The sequence below is a fragment of the Heterodontus francisci genome, chromosome 1 (genome assembly GCF_036365525.1).
Source record: "Heterodontus francisci isolate sHetFra1 chromosome 1, sHetFra1.hap1, whole genome shotgun sequence".
Taxonomy (NCBI): domain Eukaryota; kingdom Metazoa; phylum Chordata; class Chondrichthyes; order Heterodontiformes; family Heterodontidae; genus Heterodontus; species Heterodontus francisci.
In genome coordinates this window covers 45,386,350-45,407,557 of record NC_090371.1, presented here as the reverse complement: position 1 = coordinate 45,407,557, position 21,208 = coordinate 45,386,350, and the positions used below count along the sequence as shown (strand labels likewise).

The 21,208-nt window shown below is 43.0% G+C and overlaps 1 protein-coding gene across 2 annotated transcripts in view; it reads right to left on the bottom strand.

The window, feature by feature from the left end:
* The window catches only part of haus1 (HAUS augmin-like complex, subunit 1), a 79,072-nt gene that overhangs the window by 25,648 nt on the left and 32,216 nt on the right, over positions 1–21,208 (bottom strand). For both annotated transcript variants that reach the window (XM_068029998.1, XM_068029991.1), the window contains exons 4-8: positions 17,818–17,946; positions 9,746–9,869; positions 8,532–8,597; positions 5,198–5,269; positions 4,965–5,012 (exon numbers count right to left, since the gene is read on the bottom strand). In XM_068029998.1, the coding sequence (XP_067886099.1) occupies positions 4,965–5,012; positions 5,198–5,269; positions 8,532–8,597; positions 9,746–9,869; positions 17,818–17,946 (439 nt within the window). The remainder of the gene's footprint in view (positions 1–4,964; positions 5,013–5,197; positions 5,270–8,531; positions 8,598–9,745; positions 9,870–17,817; positions 17,947–21,208) is intronic.

Here is a 21,208-nt window from a genome sequence, read left to right as displayed (position 1 = left end):
TCCTGGGTGAAAATTTTCCATCAAAACCCTTCTAAACCTCCTGCTACTTACTTTAAATCTATGCCCCCTGGTTATTGACACCTCCGCTAAGGAAAAACATTTCTTCATATCTAACCTATCTATGCCCCTCAAAATTTTGTATACCTCAATCAGGTCCCCCCTCAGCCTTCTCTGCTCTAAGAAAATCAACCCTAGCCTATCCAGTCTCTCTTCATAGCTGAAATGCTCTAGCCCAGGCCACATCCTGGTGAATCTCCTCTGCACCCTCTCCAGTGCAATCACATCCTTCCTACAGTGTGGCAACTAGAACTGTACACAGTACTCCAGCTGTGGCCTAACTAGCATTTTATACAGCTCCATCATAACCTCCCTGCTCTGAGATTCTATGCCTCGGCTAATAATGGCAAGTATCCCAAAGGCCTTCCTAACCACATTGTCTACCTGTGCTGCTGCCTTCAGTGATCTATGGACAAGTACACCAAGGTCCATCTGACCCTCTGTACATCCTAGGGTCCTACCATCCATTGTATATTCCCTTGCCTTGTTAGTCCTCCCAAAATATATCACCTCACACTTCTCAGGATTAAATTCCATTTGCCACTGCTCTGCCCATCTTACCAGCCCATCTATATCGTCCTGTAATCTAAGGCTTTCCTCCTCACTATTTACGACACCACCAATTTTCATGTCATCTGCAAACTTACTCCTCCTAGATTCACGTCTAAATCAATAATGTACACTACAAAAAGCAAGGGTCCCAGCATTGATCCCTGTGGTACACCACTGGTCACAGGCTTCCAATCATGAAAACAACCCTCAATCATCACCCTCTGCCTCCTGCCACTAAGCCAATTTTGGATCCAATTTGCCAAATTGCCCTAGATCCCATGGGCTCTTACCTTCTTAACCAATTTCCCATGCGAGACCTTATCAAAAGCCTTAATGAAGTCCATGTAGACTACATCAACTGCTTTACCCTCATCTACACATCTAGTCTCCTCCTCGGAAAAATTCAATCAAGTTAGTTAGACATGATCTTCCCCTGACAAAACCATGCTGACAATCCTTGATTAATCCCTGCCTCTCTAAGTGGAGATTAATCCTGTCCCTCAGAATTTTTTCCAATAGTTTCCCTACCACTGATGTTAGACTCACTGGCCTGTAATTACCTGGTTTATCCCTGCTACCCTTCTTGAATAATGGTACCACATTCACTGACCTCCAGTCCTCCGGCACCTCTCCTGTGGCCAGAGAGGATTTAAAAATTTGTATCAGAATGAGAGGAGATATTAACTAAATGGTAAAATTTTAAATGGAATGCAGGAACAGTGACTTGTGGGTGTATGTACACAAGTGACAGGTGACAAGACAAGTGCTGCTTATCAATGACATTCCCTCCATTACAAGTAGAAATGTTTGCTGATGATTGTACTCTGTTCAGTACCATTCGCAACTCCTCAGATAATGAAACAGTCCGTATCCAGATGCACAAGACCTGGACAACATTCAGGCTTGGGCTGATAAGTGGCAAGTAACAATTGGGCCACGCAAGTGCCAGACTATGACAATCTCCCCAAGAGATCATATCACCCATCTTCCCTTGACATTCAATGGCATTAACATCACTGAATCCCCCATTATCAACATCCTGGGGATTACCATTGAGCAGAAACTGAATTTGAACATAAATACTGTGAATAACAAGAGCATGTCAGAGGCTGGGAATTCTGCGGCGAGTAACTCATCTTCTGACTCCCCAAAGCCTGTCCACCATCCACAAGGCACAAGGCAAGAGTATGATGGAATACTCTCCACTTGCCTGGATGAATGCAGCTCCAACAACACTCAGGAAACACAAGACCATCCAGGACAAAGTAGCCCGCTTGATTGGAACCCCCCCACCACCTTCAACATTCACTCCACCACTGATGTAGTTGGTACACACTGCTACCACGGTGCAAGATGCACTGTAGCAACTCACCACACCTTCTTTGACAGCACCTTCCAAACCCATGACCTCTACCACCTTGAAGAACAAGGACACCAGATGCATGGGAACACCACCATCTGCAAGTTCCCCGCCAAGCCGCACATCACCCTGACTTGGAACTATATCGCCGTTCCTTCACTGTCACTGGATCAAAATTCTGGAACTCCCTTCCTAACAGCAATGTGGGTGTGCCCGCACCAGATGAACTGCAGCGGTTCAAGAGAGCAGCTCACCCACATACCATGAAAGAAGGCTATTAAAAAGTCATATGGGATCCTTGGCTTTATTAATAGAGGCAAAGGGTAAAAAAGCAAGAAAGTTATGTTAAACCTTTATAAAATCTAGCTAGGACCCAACTGGAGTACTGTGGTCAATTCTGGGTACCTCACTTCAGGAAGGATGTGAAGGCCCTGGATAAGGTAATCTACCAGGTAAATGGTAGTTGGAGCAGAATCATACCATGAATGCAGGCCTTCAATTTATGTGCAGAGACTAGAGAAGCTGGGATTTCTCTCCTTAAAACAGAGAAGGTTAAGGGAAGATTAGATAGAGGGTTCAAAGTCATGAAGGGATTTATAGATTAAATAATGGAGAAACTGTTTCCAGTGGCATAAGAGTTGATTACCAGAGGAGAAATGAGGGGAAAAAAATTACACAGCCAGTTATGTTAATTTACTAGCACATTATATTTCTGCTGCAGTGTGCTAAAGTTTTCTACAGTGACAGAAATATTTTTCTTTGGTTTACTGACACCATCTTTTGAAAGTTAGGACACGAGCCCCAGGAATGTGTTAATATTTGCAGGGAGTCCCACACCCACAAGTGCGAAAACCTAGCCTAGCCAATGTCACAGACTCTTCCATTGTGAAGAATATCAGAGCCAATTCCACACATGCACATTCTCTGGGTAGCAATAGACACTGATGTTTCACACCCTCAGATCAGGGGATATGAGACAAATTGTTGCCTCAAATTGTTCCAGTTGAAAATCAGTTTACTGATTTATAGGCAAAAAGCTATTGAGCATAGGGCCTTTTGGGTTGCATGATCCTGTATGATTCCAGTAGAGTCCAGATGACAAAGATCCTCAAGAGAAAGTACACTTACAATTTGCTTCAGTGATGCCGACTAGAGCAAACAGCACAAAAAAATACAGTAAAAGATACAGCAATGTAGAGTACAGGGGCATAAGTCAATAACACCACAGAACAGCAGTTGAACATTACTTTGTTACTCTAATCTCCTGCATGCTGAGTTTACCAACTTTACTTGTGAGGAGGCCAAAGAACAAAGAACCAGGCATGTCCTCAGAGAAATGAATGCTCACACCAGAATAATGAGTGCTTTGCAGAAATATGTAATGATAAAATTAGAAAAAGACAACTTTTCTGAGTTCGAGCTTGTTTTGGATACAGTGAAGGAGAACCAGGAAATGAGTACAAACCCATCTTTTATAGAGTTTCAAAATTTGCGATGACACCAAACTTGGACGTATAGCAAACACAGTGAGGATGCTATGAACCACCTGCAACAGGGCATAGATAGGCTAGTAGAAGGGCAGACAAGTGGCAGATGGAATTTAATACAGAGAAATGTCAGGTGATGTATTTTGGCAGAAGGGATAGGGTGAGGCAATGCAGACTTAATGGCACGGTTCTAAAGAGTGTGTAGGAACAGAGGGACCTGGGGTACATGTGCATCAATTTTGAAGCCGGCAGGACATATTGAGAAAGTAGTTTGCAAAGCATATGGAATCTTGGGCTTCATAAATAGAGGCATAGAATACAAAAGCAGGGAAGTTATGCTGAACTTTTAGAAAGCTCTGATTAGGCCCCAACTAGAGTTTTGCAACCCATTCTGGTCACACACTTTAGGAAGAATGCGAGGGTCCTGGAGAGGGTTTACAGGAGATTTACCAGAATGGTTCCAGGGATGGAGGATTTTAGTTACAAGGTTAGGTTGGAAAAGCTGGGGTTGTTCTCCCTGGAGCAAAGGAGATTGAGGGAAGATTTGATAGAAGTGTACAAGATTATAAGAAGTTAGACAAGTAAAAAATGTTCCCAGTAACTGACAGTACAAGGACTAGAAGGACACAGACTGAAAGTTTTGGGCAAGAGATGTAGGGGGAACGTGAGGACAAATTTTTTTATGCTGCGAGCGGTGATGACCTGGAACTCGCCCACGAGGGTGGTGTAAGTGGAGACAATCAATGATTTCAAAAGGAAATGGGATGGGCATTTTAAGGAAATAAACTTGCAGAGCTACAGGGATCGGACAGGGGAGTGGGACTGACTGGACTGTTCCGCGGTGAGCCGGCACAGACTCAATGGGCCGAAGGCCACCTACTATGCCCTAAATGACTCTATGACTCTTTATGTTGGAATATCAGTTTTAATCACCCACTAAAACTATATGGGTGGAGGGTGAGGATCACAGACCATCCTGCACACCTTGGAAACCATTTTCAGAGTAGTCTTGCAAGAAATTTGCTATCAGCCTGTTGTCAAAACTCTTGACCAGAGAGGATTTTTACCAGGGGCTGAGGGTGGAGACTAAATTGAACAAGGCAGGAATCAAGCTTAAAAGGGCAACGGGGGCGTCATATCTTTGAAGAAAAATGAACGCTTTGTAAATAACTAACAAGTTAACCTCATATTCTCTTTCATCATGTGAACACAGGCTCAGGACAATCATATTTTAATTTTTTTTAATCAGGAAATATGCCAGTTGGTTTTAAGCTTCAGCAAGCTTAGAAGCTTGGTGGGCAATGAGGCAAAGAAGGAAGGAACAGTAGCAGGAAACAAGAGGGTGTGGAGGAATAGCACCCAACATTTTTAAGATTGTTGCAAATGCAAAAGAAATGTCTTTCTTCTGGAGTCTGGTATCTGCTCATACTAGTCTTAACATTAAAACAATGATATATTTATTACTAAACAGATACTTAGTAAAAGTTTTGGTTGAGATAAACACTTACCAGCTCCAGTTTTGTTTCCTCAATTTTCACTTTGGCAGCATAGAAATTCTGCAAAACACAAGTTCAACACCCACGCCCCCAGCATTAGAAGTCACATTTAAGTTAATAGTAAAGAAACTGCACAAGAGAAGATACATTCGGGACAGAATTTCAATTGGTCATAGGTTTTCAACCTCCTACTCCATTTAGTTCATAACATTGCCTATTAAACAGATGCAACTCAAGGCACTTACAGGCGTCAAGTCAAGGTAGGATTTCAGTTTTGCATTCAAAGATTCCACTTCCTTCTTCACACTTTCCAGCCTCTAGAAAGGAAAAACACAGAACAATCAATCAGTCTCAATGAATTCCACTCACCCCGAGTTTGACATTACTTTTTTCCACATCAACACCCCCCACCACCCATTCCCAAATGAGTAGTCGGGAAAGAAAGTGATTCGGTGTCTGTGCAATGCAGATTGATGATACTCCATGGATGCTCTGTTCTGACACATTCTCTGCTCCAAATTGGCCCCCTACCACCTTGCTGCCACACGATCTGTTTCAGGTCCAACAGGAAAAATCAGGATAAACAGTTGGTCATGTATGAGGTCCTGGGTGGACGGTACAGTGGCGCAGTGTTAGCACCGCAGCCTCACAGCTCCAGCGACCCGGGTTCAGTTCTGGGTACTGCCTGTGCGGAGTTTGCAAGTTCTCCCTGTGACCGCGTGGGTTTCCGCCGGGTGCTCTGGTTTCCTCCCACAGCCAAAAGACTTGCAGGTTGATAGGTAAATTGGCCAATGTAAATTGCCCCTAGTGTAGGTAGGAGAATGGTGGGGACGTGGTAGGGAATATGGGGTTAATGTAGGATTAGTATAAATGGGTGGTTATTGGTCGGCACAGACTTGGTGGGCCGAAGGGCCTGTTTCAGTGCTGCATCTGTAAATAAATAAATAAATGTTTATTGCTGAATTCATACATTCCTAGTCCTTTGCCATCTAAACACACAGCTAGAGAGCACAAGTCCCGACTCTTCTGACAGGGCACATCCCAAACTGACAATCAAGTACCTAGCACACTGGACAACAAGACAAGGCTTCAGTACCACTGCACAGAAATAATTTTTTTTCTTCATTCGTGGGATGTGGGCATCACTGGCTAGGTCAGCATTTATTGCCCATCCCTAATTGCCCTTGAGAAGGTGGTGGTGAGCTGCCTCCTTGAACCGTTGCAGTCCTTGGGGTGTAGGTACACCAACAGTGTTGTTAGGAAGGGAATTAAAGGATTCACACAAGAAATAGGAGCAGGAGTAGACCATATGGCCCATTGAGCCTGCTCCGCCATTCAAAACCATCATGGCTGATCTTCGGATTCAACTCCACTTTCCCACCCACTCACCATATCCCTTGATTCCCTGAGACACCAAAACTCTGTCAATCCCAGCCTTAAATGTGTTCAACGATAGAGCATCCACAACCCTCTAGGGTAGAGAATTCCAAAGAGTCACAACCCTTTGAGTGAAGTAATTTCTCCTCATCTCAGTCCTAAATGATCTGCCCCTTATCCTGAAACTGTGCCCGTGTTTCAGCTTTCTCAACCAGCAGAAATAATCTCTCAGTATCTACCATAACCAGCCCCCCTAGAATCTTGCATGTTTCAATGAGATCATCTCAGATTCTTCTAAATTCCAGAGAACACAGGCCCAATTTACCAAGTCTCTCAATGCAGCAAGATCTGGGCAATATCCAGGCTTGGACTGATAAATGGCAAGTAACATTCACGCTACACAAGTGCCGGTCAATGACCATTTCCAACAAGAGAGAATCTAACCATCTCCTCATGACATTCAATGGCATTACGTTTACTGAATTCCCCACTATCAACCTCCTGGGGGTTAACATTGACCAGGAACTGAACTGGAGTAGCCATATAAATACCGTGGCTACAAGGGCAAGTCAGAGGCTAGGAATCCTGCAGGTGTAATTTACCTCCTGACTCGCCAAAGCCTGTCCACCATCTACACGGCGCAAGTTGGGAGTGTGATGGAATACTCTCCACTTGCCTGGATGGGTGCAGCTCCAACAACACTCAAGAAGCTCGACACCATCCAGGACAAAGCAGCCCGCTCGATTGGCACCCCATCCACAAACAGTCACTCCCTTCACCACCGATGCACAGTGTGAGCAGTGTGTACCATCTACAAGAAGCACTGCAGCAACTCATCAAGTCTCATTCGACAGCACCTTCCAAACCAGTGACCTCTACCACCTAGAAGGACAGGGGCAGCAGTTGCATGGGAACACCACCACCAGCAAGCTCACCCCCAAGCAGACACTATCCTGACTTGGAATTCCTTCATTGTCGCTGGGTCAAAATCCTGGAACTCCCTTCCTAATAGCACTGTGGGTGTACCTACCCGACATGGACTGCAGCAGTTCAAGAAGGCAGCTCACCACCACCTTCTTAAGGGCAATTAGAGATGGGCAATAAATGCTGGCCTTGTCAGCAACGCCCATATCCCATGAAAGAATAAACAAAAAAATCATAGGACACCCCCCTCATCCCAGGGACCAATCTAATGAACCTTTGCTGCACTGCCTCCAATGCAAGTATATCCTTTCTTAAATACAGAGGCCAAAACTGCATTCCAGATATGGTCTCACCAAAACCCTGTACAATTGTAGCAATACTTCCTTATTCCTGCACTTCAATCCTTTTGCAATAATGGCCAACATGCCATTTGCCTTCCTAGTTGCTTGCTGTACCTGCTTGTTAACTTTCTGCGTTCCTTGTACAAGCTCTCCCAAGTCTCTTTGAACATCGATATTTACAAGTTTCACACCTTTTAATTTTATTCTTACGAGCAAAGTGCTTAACTTCACGACATTATACTCCATCTGCCATCCTGCTTCCCACTCACTTAACCTGTCTATATCTCTTTGCAGTCTCTCTGTGTCCTCCCCACAGCTTACCTTTCCACCTACCTTTGTATCATCAGCAAACTTAGATACATTACTTTCTGTCTCTTCATCTAAGTCATTAATATAGATTGTAATTAGCTGAGGCCCCAGCACTGATCCTTGCAGCACTCTACTATTTACTGCCTGCCAACTTGAAAATGCCCCGTTTATGCCCACTCATTGCTTCCTGTCTGTCAATCAATCAATCAATGCTTACTTTCCACAATGACGTTGTTTCAATGCCACAATAGCCTTTTATTTTTATATATAAATCTCAAAATGACAACACTGGTCAGTACTTAATTCTTTCAATTAGTCATTTAGTAGTACAGAACTTAAGTATTGCTGAAAATAGAGACATATCGGTGAAGCTTTTCATCTTGCACTCATCAGGACAATCCGCAAGAATAACCAATGTAAGGGAAAACAACAACTTACATTGCGCGAGAAGAGAGTGCTGATTGGTTGGCAAGTGAACTCTGATTGGTAGAGGCATTGCCATGGAGAATGCACCAGTTTATGATGACTGACATTTAACTGCCAGGCTTTGTTTGAAATTTAAACCAGGCAGCTTGACTGATTGGTCAAGGCATTGCCCTGAGGAAATTACGTTCACTGTCATACCCACCTCAGAGAGTTCCACTAGCGACTGATGATCCAGAGATGCGTCAAATCCAACCTGCTTTAGATCATTCTTTTAAAAGAAAAATGGATAATCAAAGATTAAACTTCGCAGTAAAATTTCAAAGTCTCACAGTTAAGACAGCTATGAAAACAGGAAAGAAAAAGAACACAAATACAATTGTTACAGTGCGATAGGTTTTCACTCCTGCTACTTCTCACATGGTAAGGTACAAAGCAAAGTGCAGATATCTCCAACAGCAATGGAAGAGTTAGGTGCGGCAGCATAAAACAAAAATCCTGAGACACAGAGTGGGATATTAAAAGTACTTCTAGCCAAAGGAGATTTTTCACTGCAAATTTTAAACTTGCAAACTCATTCAGACCTTTTTAAAAATCCCACAAAAGCTGCAGTTTCTCCTGCCCTGCTAATAATCTATGGCACGATTATATCAACATATTAAAAATATTGCCTAAATTTTCTATGTTTTAAAGCAACATAACAGTAACTGTACCTCCACTGATGTTAATCGAGCTTTCTCAGGCTGCTAGGCTCACGATATCCTCTCAGTTAGTATCTAGTATCAGTGACTAATTTCCACGCTCCCCCCCCCCCCAGCTAATTTTCTCCCCTCTTCTTCTGAAAGTATACTGTAGACTCCCTACTGGGTTATAATTTTAAAGGGGGTGCAAGAAAATGGGCTGAATGGCCTCCTGTGCTGTAGGTAGCAACATGCTGGGTTTTGGTTGAGTCAGTGGGTTTGGTACCTCTCCCATATGGCTTTTTTTGGAGATGATCCAGGAAAGTGACAGTCAGCTGGCTATTTGACCATTGGAGAAGGCATTAGAGCTAAGCTGATCTTGTCCTGACCCAACATCCACACACATATACCTCTCACTAGATAGCAATAATGCATAAGAGCATTTCTACCCTCCCCAGTACTTTCAATGCTCCCTAAAAGGCCTTTCTGCCCTGGGGAGATCAAATTCAATCCACTCTGGTTGCATTAATCCTAATTCAGAATTAATCTTTGAGCTGGGATACAGAGCATGATCAAAAGCCGAAATGTAAAATAAAACCTTGGGCCTTTTGAGCTTGTAGAATTCTCAGGAGTACCTATAACTCTTTTCCATCCAAAAGCTGATAAAAACACATCCCGGGGATATCTATAGGTTGGAATATCAGGCAACCAGCCTTGAAACCATAACTGTAACACTGACCTCCAAACTTTGGCTTAGTTGGTTCCATTCTTTCATCTTTTTTATGAAGAAGTCCGCATTCTGTTTTTTACACTCTGCTTTTGCCTTTGCTTCAGTGAGACTGGCATCTGTCTGCAGTAAATCCCTTAAAATAAGAGAAAGCATTACACTTGCTGAAAATTCACTCCCCTTGGGCCAAGTGATGTCCGTACTGGTGAGTGATACATTTTGCCATTAGGATCACTTAAGTCAGATATAGGTGTAGTTCCGATCCAAACAATGTGCTTGGATTCCAAACACTGAACAACATCTTCTACTCCTCCAGTGCGTGATATCAATTTCCCATACTAGTCATTTTCTATGGCCCCATTCTGCAAATGATTGACAATTTCTGCTATATTAGGCTAGTTTTCTGTCAAGAACTGAGCTGAAATTACAAAGCTCATTTACATAAGGTTCATAATGGAGGGACAATCATTATTGCAGCTAAGTTCATCGGCTACACACCAATGCGTTCTGAAAGTTGTAGTCTGGTTACTTAGTTTTGTCACATCATCCTTACAGTACAACCGCATTCTTTTCCACATGCGCTGTGAAAGAGGCTGGATTGCTCAGTGGTTTTTGAGGATGTTTGTCAGCATAGTTCTCTGTTTCAAAAAGTTAGGTTTCAGCTGGACAGCTGGGTAGTGAAATATAGAGGGGGGTGATATTCCTAACACCTCTCCTTCAATGTCAAGCTGGATGGAACACCCAGTTCTACCTCACTATCACCTTTCTTAACCAGTCCGCTGCCTCTGATTTGTCACGCTGCTTATCCAACATCCACTATTCAATGAGCAGAAATATCCTCCAATTATACAATTAAAATTGTCTGTTGTGGCTCAGCTGGGAGCACTCTCGCCTCCGAATCAAAAAGTTCCAGGTTCCAGTCCCACTCTAGGATTTGTGTACAAAAATCAAGGCTGACACTTCAGTGCAGTACAGAAGGAGTGCTGCACTTTCGGGGGTGCTGTTTTTCAGATGAGACATTAAACTTAGGCCTCATCTGCCTGCCCAGGTAGATGTAAGAGATCCATGGCACTATTTTGAAGAGCAGGGGTTTTATTCCTGATGTCCTGGCCAATATTTATCCCTCAATCAACATCACAAAAACAGATTATCTGGTCATTATCACATTGCTGTTTGTGCGTGTTTGCTGTGTGCAAATTGGCTACCGCATTTCCTACATTACAACAGTGACTACACTTCAAAAGTAATTCATTGACTGTAAAGTGCTTTGAGACATCCGGTGGTAATGAAAGGAGCTGTACAAATGCAAGTCTTTTTTTATTGGAAAGACTGAAGACTGAATCCCCAGCACTGACTCCGTCCCTCTCGCTGGCCAGTCTGAGGCTGAATTAAACTTTTTGTAACCTCATCATATTTGACCTTGTGTTAAGCTTCCAACTACATATCCTCTACACCTACTTCCTCCTCTGTAATACACCCATCTCCACCCTGCCTAAGCTTCTCTGCCATTGAAACCTACATCCATGCTTGTGTTACCTCTAGACTCGACTATTCCAATGCTCCCATGGCTGGCTGCCCACCTTGCACCCTCTGTAAACACAAGCTCATCCAAATTCCAGCTGCCCATATGATAACACACATCAAGTCTCATTCACCTATCACCCCTGTGCTCATATGAACATAAGAACAGAAGAGATAGGAGCAGGGCTAAACTATATGGCCCTTTGACACAAAAGCAAAATACTGCAGATGCCAGAAGTTTGAAATAACAGAAAATGCTGGAAATACTCAGCAGGTCTGGCAGCAACTGTGAAGAAAGAAACAGAGTTAATATTTCAGGCCTGTGACCTTCGTTAACTCTGTTCTGCTCCCCACAGATGCTGCCAGACATGCTGAGTATTTCCAGCATTTCCTGTTTTTATTCCATTCGGCCCCTCAAGCCTGCTCTGCCATTCAATACAATTCTGGCTGATCTTCTGCCTCACTTCCAATTTCCTGCCCGCTCCCCATATCCCTTGATTCCCTGAGATCAAAAATCTGTCTATCCCTATCTCAGCCTTGAACATATTCAATGATGGAGCATTCACAACCCTCTGAGGTAGAGAGCTCACTGATCTACACTGGCTCCCAACCCTCAAGCACCTCCATTTTAAAATTCTCAAATCCCTCCATGGCCTCACTCCTCCCTATCTCTGTGACCTCCTCCAGCCCTACAATCCTTCAAGATCTGTGCACTCATCCAATTCTGGCCTCTTGCGTATCTCTGATTTTCATCACTTCACCATTGATGGTCGTGCCTTCTGCTGCCTAGGCCCTGAGCTCTGGAATTCCCCCCCCCTAAAACCTCTCCGTCTCCTTAAGCTGCTCTTTAAAACCTAGCTCTTTGACCGAGCTTCTGGTCACCTGTCCCAATATCTCTTTATGTGACATGGTGTCAAATTTTGCTCGGTAACATTATGAAGTGTCTTAGAATGTATGACCATATTAAAGACATGAAATAAATACAAGTTGTCATTGAATGCAACTCTCAAAACACAGATGGCCTCCTTCCATGCTGTAAATAACTCTAAGAAACCCATATTAATTACAGAACTAAGGGAATATTTTTCCATTGTTTGCACGATGTAGCTGATGGTTTTGATTTGATAAACTCCATCTCGCCACAAGAGGCCCTCAGCTGCCAGGGAAAGTAGTAGCACTCCCTCTAGTGGAGGTAAACTATCATTGTAGCAATACAATTCACACACAATTATCACGTGAGCTTCAAAATCTACTGCTACAGCACATTAAGTATCAAACTGTCCAGTTGCTCTGTGCTTGAAAAACAAACAAAATAGTTTTTTTTCAAAATTCGCAAACATATTATGTCTGCTAGCACTGGATATTTCAGTTATCTCAACAGGAAACAGACTGTTAGTCACTCAATTTAATCAGTCATACTTGATACCTTATAATGGATGTCTTGAATTGCAAGATTAATCTAATCATGGGTTCAGATTCCATCATAAACCACACAGCAAAACCATGCTTACCTAACAACAGAGACTGCACCTGAAGTGTAATTATTTGACTGTGAAGCACTTCTAGGCATCCTGACAGAATGAGCAAGTGTTATAAATACAAGTTTTTTTCTCTTTTATAGTTCAAAATTCCTGTTCCAATGTCACTATCTTATGAATTATTTTATGGGCCAGTTAAGTTTGCCATGACAAAATAAATAAAATTCAATTTGCTTTGTGATTTAGAAACCTTTACCAGTATTTCTGGGAACACATTCTCAATTCTGTTTATTTATTAATTACAAACACTGGTTTCCAGTGACCGATTAAGCCAAATTCAATTTTTTTTAAATTACACAGGATTCCAGAATTTGTACTGGCATTTTCCCCAATTCCATCCAATCTTCAATCAAATCCATAACCCTGTGGCTTTGCTTCTGATCTGCAATGTAGAAGCGTGGTTTTAATTTTCACATCAATGCTGACTATCATATTAGACATATTAGGCAGCACAGTGGCACAGTGGTTAGCACCGCAGCCTCACAGCTCCAGCGACCCGGGTTCAATTCCGGGTACTGCCTGCGTGGAGTTTGCAAGTTCTCCCTGTGTCTGCGTGGGTTTCCTCCGGGTGCTCCGGTTTCCTCCTACATGCCAAAGACTTGCAGGTTGATAGGTTAATTGGCCATTATAAATTGCCCCTAGTATAGGTAGGTGGTAGGGAAATATAGGGACAGGTGGGGATGTGGTAGGAATATGGGATTAGTGTAGGATTAGTATAAATGGGTGGTTGATGGTCGGCACAGACTCGGTGGGCCGAAGGGCCTGTTTCAGTGCTGTATCTCTAAACTAAACTAAACTAAACATTAACAGGCAAGATAATGCATGCAGCTGAGGGACAATGATGTCCTCTGCAAAGGATTACCTGTGACACAACAAATGTGTAATTAGCCAATTACCTCAGATAAAGTCATCTCCAACTGCACCAGTTCAATGTTTCTATTTTGCCCACCAACCATTCTTAGGTTAGAACTGAATTTAGTTGAGGCAACAATAGTAACATGCATTTAGACGGAGCCTTTAAAGTAGTAAAATGTCCCAAGGTGCTTACAGGAGTGTTATCACTGAGCTACATCAGAAGATATTAGGATAGCCAAGCTTGGTCAAAGAGGTAGGTTTTAAGGAGCATCTTCAGGAGGAGAGGGCAAGAGGCAGAGAGAGAAGTAGTGAGATGCAGAGGCTTAAAGAGGAAATTCCACAACCGAGGGATTAGAGGATGCAAATAAAATGTCCACAAGTCTCGAGAGAGGTTAGAAATATTAATGTCAATGGTTAATTTTTCAGGAGGAGATGATCCATCTTGGCCTCCTCCTGAGGTCCTCACCATAACAGAAGATAGTTTTCAGCTATTTCAATTCACTCCACTTGATAACAGCTGAAAGCACTGGATACAGCAAAGGCTATGGGCCCTGACAACATCCCAATATAATACGAAGGCTTGTGCTCCAAAACTAGCCGTGCCCCTAGCCTAGCCGTTTCAGCTGCAACACTGGCATCTACCTGACAATATGGAAAATTGCCCAGGTATGTCCCATCCACAAAAGCAGGACAAACACAATCCAGCCAGTTAACGCCCTATCAGTCTACTCTCAACAATCAGATCGATGGAAGCTGTCAAAAGTGCCATCAAGTGGCACTTACTAATAAACTATCTGCTGCAGAGAAGTGATGAAAGCAAAAGGAGAGCAGAAGCCTGGCTTGAGAACCCCCTCTCCCTACTTCCTCATGGCAATTCTTGGCCTCTCTGCCCAAAGACCTGTGGCACCAGATTGGCCTGCTGAGTCACAAATCATGAAGCCTGGCAGACGTCATCCTTGTTTCGAGGGACTAACGATGAAGACGACAACAACAATTCACTATTAACCTGTTCACAAATGTTCAGTTTGAGTTCCAGCAAGACCACTCGGCTCCAGACCTCATTAGTGCCTTGGTCCAAATGTGGACAAAAGAGCTAAATTCCAGAGGTGAGGTGAGAATGACTGCCCTTGACGCGGCATCTGACTAAGTGTGGAGTCAAGGAGCTTGAGTAAAACTGATGTCAATGGAAATCAGGGGAGAAAATCTTCAATGGCTGGAGTTATACCTAGCACCAAGGAAGATCACTGTGGTTGTTGGAGGCCAATCATCTCAGCCTGAGGACATTGCTGCAGGAGCTCAACACCATCCAGCAGAAAACAACCCAATTGACTGGCACCCCATCTACTACCTTAAATATTCACTCCCTCCTCAGTGGCGCAGTGACAGTAATGTGTACCATTTACTAGATGCACTGCAGTAACTTGCCGAGGCACTGTCGGTGCAACTGCACCACATGGACTGCAGCAGTTCAAGGCAACGGCTCACCAATCCATTCTCAAGGAAATTAGGGATGGGTAATAAATGCTGGCCTTGCCAGCGATGCCCACATCCCATGAACAAATAACAAAAAGACAGATGCTAAATGGTTTTAGGTATAACAACAGGTTGTGGGAAGTCAATGCTGCTTCACATTCAGGCTCTGGGTAGAGCAGACCTGAAGGGCTAATTACTGAATTTCATGTTTTATGTGCCTACACCCCAAGGACTGCAGCAGTTCAAGAAAGCAGCTCACCACCACCTTCTCAAGGGAAATTAGGGATGGGCAATAAATGCTGGCCTAGCCAGCAATGCCCACATCCCATGAATGAATTTAAAAAAATTATGCTGTAAGCTGCCTAAACTTAGAAACTTTACAGCCATCAGAGAAAGAAAGTTTTCGTCTCATCATTCAGGGCTGGTATCAAATTTTGGCAGTTGAGGTGAAAGGGCCATCTACTATCTTAGTTATTTTTAAATTCACAGGGATTGCCAAGCAGACAGAGATTACTCAACCTCGTCATGTTTTTTGGATGGGTGGGAACTGGCAAGGTGAAAAGCAGGTCTTAACATCCATAAGGCATAATCCAGACTTCATACCTGCTGTAAAATTTCAACTTGGTCCATTCACAGACAACTTTCAACAGCTTCATTTTAAAAGGAATCTAAACTCAGACAAGTTAGCATAAATCACATATCAGGTACAGTAGCACAGTGGTTATGTTACTGGACTAGTAATCCAGAAGCCTGGACACAAATTCAAATCCTGTCACAGCAAATTTAATTCAATTAAATAAATTTGGAATAAAAAGCTTGTGTCAGTAATGGTGACCATGCAACTACTGGATTGTCGTAAAAACCCAACTGGTTCACTAATGTCCTTTATGGAAGGAAACCCACCGTCCGCTACACCCACTGCAATGTGGTTTGACTATTAACTGTCCTCTTAAGTGGCGTAGAAAGTCACTTGGTTGTATCAAAATTGCTATTATCTACATAGACTGCAGCGGTTCAGGAAGGCGGCTCACCACCGCCTCAAGGGCTATTACAGATAGGCAATAAATGCTGGCCTTGCTCATATCCCATGAATAAATTAAAAGAAATAACAAATATATAAACAAGGTCAAAGTTAAAATTAAGACAGACTAAGTGAAATTTTGACTGGATTATGTAACAAAATTAAGAGCCAGCAAACGTCACAACAAGGAGTCAAAATGGCGAAAAAAATTTAGAACTCAGTTAAACAAGCATACAATGAAAAACACAAGAATAAAAAAACACAGCAAATATATTGGAATCAGATGGATTTCAGAAAAACTAAAACCCTCATGTCCAGACAAGTTTTAAAAAGTATATAAATACTCCAGTATCATGATGAAACTAAATATCACTGAGCTTGAATCACGCATGTACTTCAATTTAACAACTTGCATTTATATGGAACAAAAAAGGATCATAGAACAATATACTACAGAAGAGGGCCATTTGGCCCATTAAGTCTTATAGAACCTTTAGTGTAGTAAAAACATCCCAAGATGCTACACAGGAGCATGATGAAGCAAAAATTGTACACTGGGCCACATAAGGAGATATTAGGATGGGCAATTAAAAGCTCAAAGAGGTAGATTTTAAGGAATACCTTAACGGAGAAGAGAGGGGTGGAAAGGTTTAGGGAGGGAATTCCAGAGTTTAGGGCCTAGATAACAGTCAATGGTGGGGATGCACAAGAGATAGGAGTTGGAGGAATGCAGAGATCTTGGAAGGTTATAGGACTGGAGGAGGTTAAAGTGATAGGGAAGGGTTAGGCATTGGAGGGATGTGAACACAAGGGTGAGAGAGTTTTAAAATGCAGGCATTCAGGGACTGGGAGCCAATATAGGTCAACAAGCAAATGGGTAATGGGTGAGCGGTGAGCAGTACTTGGTGAGAATTAGGATATGGGCATAACAGCACATAACATTGACTCCGCAGCGGTCAAACAAGTCGGGGAAGGTCTGTAGTGCGATTCCCTGTTTGCGCTGTTAGCCAATCTCAAGCACTGAGGCAGATACAACTGTGATAGTGTGGCTGAGTGGTCTAAAGCACTGAATTTAGGCTCCAATCTGTTTGGAGGTGTGGGTTTGAATCCCACCACTGCCATAATTTACATATTTAAGACAGAGATGAGGAGAAATATTTTTCTCTCAGAAGGTTGAGAGTCTGTGGAACTCTCTTCCCCGGAGAGTGGTGGTGACAGGGTCATTGAATTTTTTTAAGGCAGAGGTGGACAGATTCTTGACAAACAAGGAAGTCAAAGGGTAACGGGGTTAAGCAGGAAAGCAGAGTTGAGTCCATAAACAGATCAGCCATGATATAACAGAATGGCACAGCAGGCTTGAGGGGCCAAATAGCCTACTCCTGCCCCTAGTTCATATGTTTATATAACTGACATCAATACCCAATTTAAGGGAATAAAAGTGAGGGGAGGTATGTGTGGATTTGGACTTTAGGCAAGGGCAGAATTGGGCTTGGCTGTGACACCCTGGTCAAATGGCCTTCTAACATTCATTCAAGGCTCACAAACTAACAATGGCCAGTAGGGAGAGTCAAATACCAACTCTTGTAGAACTATTCCAAGAAGGAGTCTACACTATCAGAAAAAAGGGTGAAGAAACAAACAACAGGAATAAAGGAGCACTCAACTTCGGCACTCACTTTTCCAGAGACTTTTCCAGAATGACGGTTTCGGTCAGTTTCTTAGACAGGTCACTAATTACAACTGTCTGACTTCTGTTCTCGGCTGCTGTCCGCTCAGACGTCAAATCGTTTATTGCAAGCACAAAGCTAAAAAAAGAGAAAAAAACTAAGCATTAAAGAGGAAAATATTGTAAAGCAACTAAACAAACCAGGAAAAACTCAGATTCAGACCCTAGTTTGTCAGGTTTCTGGTTCCCAATCATCTATGATGAAAATTTTTGTGTGTGGATTGGATCAGAGAACAGATCAGGTTCATCTGTCATGTTCCAATATCAAACAGATTTCCAGCACTCTCTATTTAAAGTTCACACATAAACAATGGGGAGTGGGACTATGGGTTGAATGGCCTCCTTCTGTGCTGCATTGTTCTATGATTCTACTTGGTATGGTACTGGAATGCTGGTAGAACTATACCTCTGAACAGTGTCCACGTCAGAAGGAACAAATTTGAAATAAAACACGAGCAGACTTCAGTCCACATGTGGACCGCTTATCCTGCCTTTTCCTACATTACAACAGGACTACAGCAGTTCAAGATGGCAGCTCACCACCACCTTCTCAAGTGCATCAGGGGTGGGCAATAAATATTGGCCTAGACAGCAATGCCCACATCCCATGAACAAATAAAAAAAACTACACTTCAAAAAGTACTTCTTTGGCTAAAGTGTTTTGAGACGTCCAGTGGTCATGAAAAGCACTATATTAATGCAAGTTTGTCTTTCTTTCTCCCCAACCCCACTGGCCTAAAAGTCTGATCCATTCGGAACTCTTTGACAGACTTAGTTTTAAGTTCTATTTGTGCACAGTTAACTTTATTAGTTCAACAATAGTCGTCATGAATGTGCTGTGCATAGTCACCTGAAGTTCTTGATGCACTTTTCTGACAAACTGGCTTCCTCCCCCACCTGCTAATGTAATATCTTGTCTCCCAGTATGGAGATCAACAAAGGTTTTGAGTAATTCTCTTGGGAAGGGGCGTCAGGATTATACTGGTTTCAGAGCATCAATCCCTTACCGAAAGATAAAAACACACAGAAACCAACACTAAGAGGTTAGGACAGGACGTCTTAAAACAGCCACACTTGGAGGCTCAAACTGTAGAGTCCCAGAATCGTAAACAATGACGGGGAGAGACAAAAAAATGAAAGCAGAACAGGGGAAAATTAAAGGTTAAGACAAAGGGAGAAAATTATTAAAACATTCTAAAAATTAGAAAGTTAGGAGACTTCTTAGTCTTTTTCAAAATGCAGAAATGAATTCAAGCACTCTTTTCTAGTACTGTAGTTGAAACCATGAATTTATTAATTCTGAGAAAAATTACATGAACTCCTTTCTAACCTCTTCATGCCACCCAGAGAAGAGGCACACCACAGACTCGAAGAGGCACACCACAGACTCGAAATGGCACTGAGACAGGCAACTGAACCCAGGGATTTAAATAGGGAAACATTTCAAACTAGACACTGGTGTTCACTCATTAATAATTCAGGAACAGTCACAGAGTCATTTATGGCACAGAAGGAGGTCATTCATCCCATGGAGTCCATGCCAAGATAAAGCAAGAACAGTTGATCAAGTATCAGGCATCATCATGAATTGTTCGTAAAAACAGACTGAGCAGCATAAGGCATTAGAGCAGCACGTCCAACCTCTGTCCCTTGTCCTGGTCAATCTGGCCCTTGAAACCCAAGCAACTCAGTTCTGCTTATGAATAGTCCTTTTTCTTAGTCTGGCCAGTTTGAATTCTTTGAGCTAAGAGTTTTGAAAGGGTCATTCTTAGCACTTTAACGTAATTGGTAGAGAAATCCTAAATCAGGACAGAGAGATCTATTAATATGCACAGCTTGAGATATATGGTAAATAATGGTCAAATGGACCTAAACTTGGTAAGTGACCACCCCCAAGGCTCTATGATGCATAAATGCAGCTATGAGGACAAAATCTTAGACATTGGTGCATGAGATGAATTCAACAATCAATCAGAGTGGAAGAAAAAGTTTGTGGACTTCATAGCAACTGAACACAGATACCACCAAGCTTGGTGTTGACGAATTATTACTTGCCAATTTTTTTTGATATTTGCTCATGGGATGTGGGGGTCACTGGCAAGGCCAGCACTTATTGCCCATCCCCAATTGCCCTTGAGAAGATGGTGGTGAGCTGCCTTCTTGAACCGCTGCAGTTCTTGGGGTGTAGGTACACCCACAGTGCTGTTAGGAAGGGAGTTCCAGGATTTTGACCCAGCGACAGTGAAGGAACGGCGAAATAGTTCCAAGTCAGGATGCTGTCATAGAGTCATAGTCATAGAGTTATAGAGCACAGAAACAGGCCTTTGTCCCATCGTGTCTGTGCCAGCCATCAAGCACCTATCTATTCTTATCCCATTTTCCAGCATTTGGCCTGTAGCCTTGTATGCTATGGTGTTTCAAGTGCTCATCTAAATACTTCTTAAATGTTATGGGTTCCTGCCTCTACCATCCTTTCAGGCAGTGTGTTCCAGATTCCAACCACCCTCTGGGTGAAAATTATTTTCCTCAAATCCCCTCTAAACCTCCTGTTCCTTCCCTTAAATCTATGCCCCCTGGTTACTGACCCCTCTGCTAAGGGAAAAAGTTTCTTCCTATCTATGCTATCAATGCCCCTCATCATTTTGTATAACTCAATCAACCTTCTCTGCTCTAAGGAATCCAACCCCAGTCTTTCCTCATAGCTGAAATGCTCCAGCCCAGGCAACATCCTGGTGAATCTCCAGTGCAATCACATCCTTCCTATAGTGTGGTGATCAGAACTATGTACAGTGTATGGGACTTGGAGGGGAACTTGCTGGTGGTGGTGTTCCATGCATCTGCTGCCCTTGTCCTTCTAGATGGCAGAGTTTGTGGGTTTGGAAGGTGCTGTCATAGGAGGCTTGGTGAGTTTCTGCAGTGCATCTTGTAGATGGTATATACTGCTGCTACTTACTGTGCATCGGTGGTGAAGGGAGTGAATGCTGAAGGTGGTGGATGGGTGTCAATCAAGCAAGCTGCTTTGTTCTGGATGGTGTCAAGCTTCTTGAGTGTTGTGGAAGCTGCACCCATCCAGGCAAGTGGAGAGTATGCCATCAAACTCCTGACGTGTCTTGTAGATGGTGGACATGCTTTAGGGAATCAGGTGGTGAGTTACTCACCACAGAATTCCCAGCCTCTGACCTGCTCTTGTAGTCAGAGTATTTATATGGCTACTCCAGCGGTAACCATCAGGATGTTGATAGTGGGGGATTCAGTGATGGTAATGCCATTGAACATCAAGGGGAGATGGTTAGATTCTCTCTTGTTTGAGATGGTCATTGCTCGGCACTTGTATGGCACAA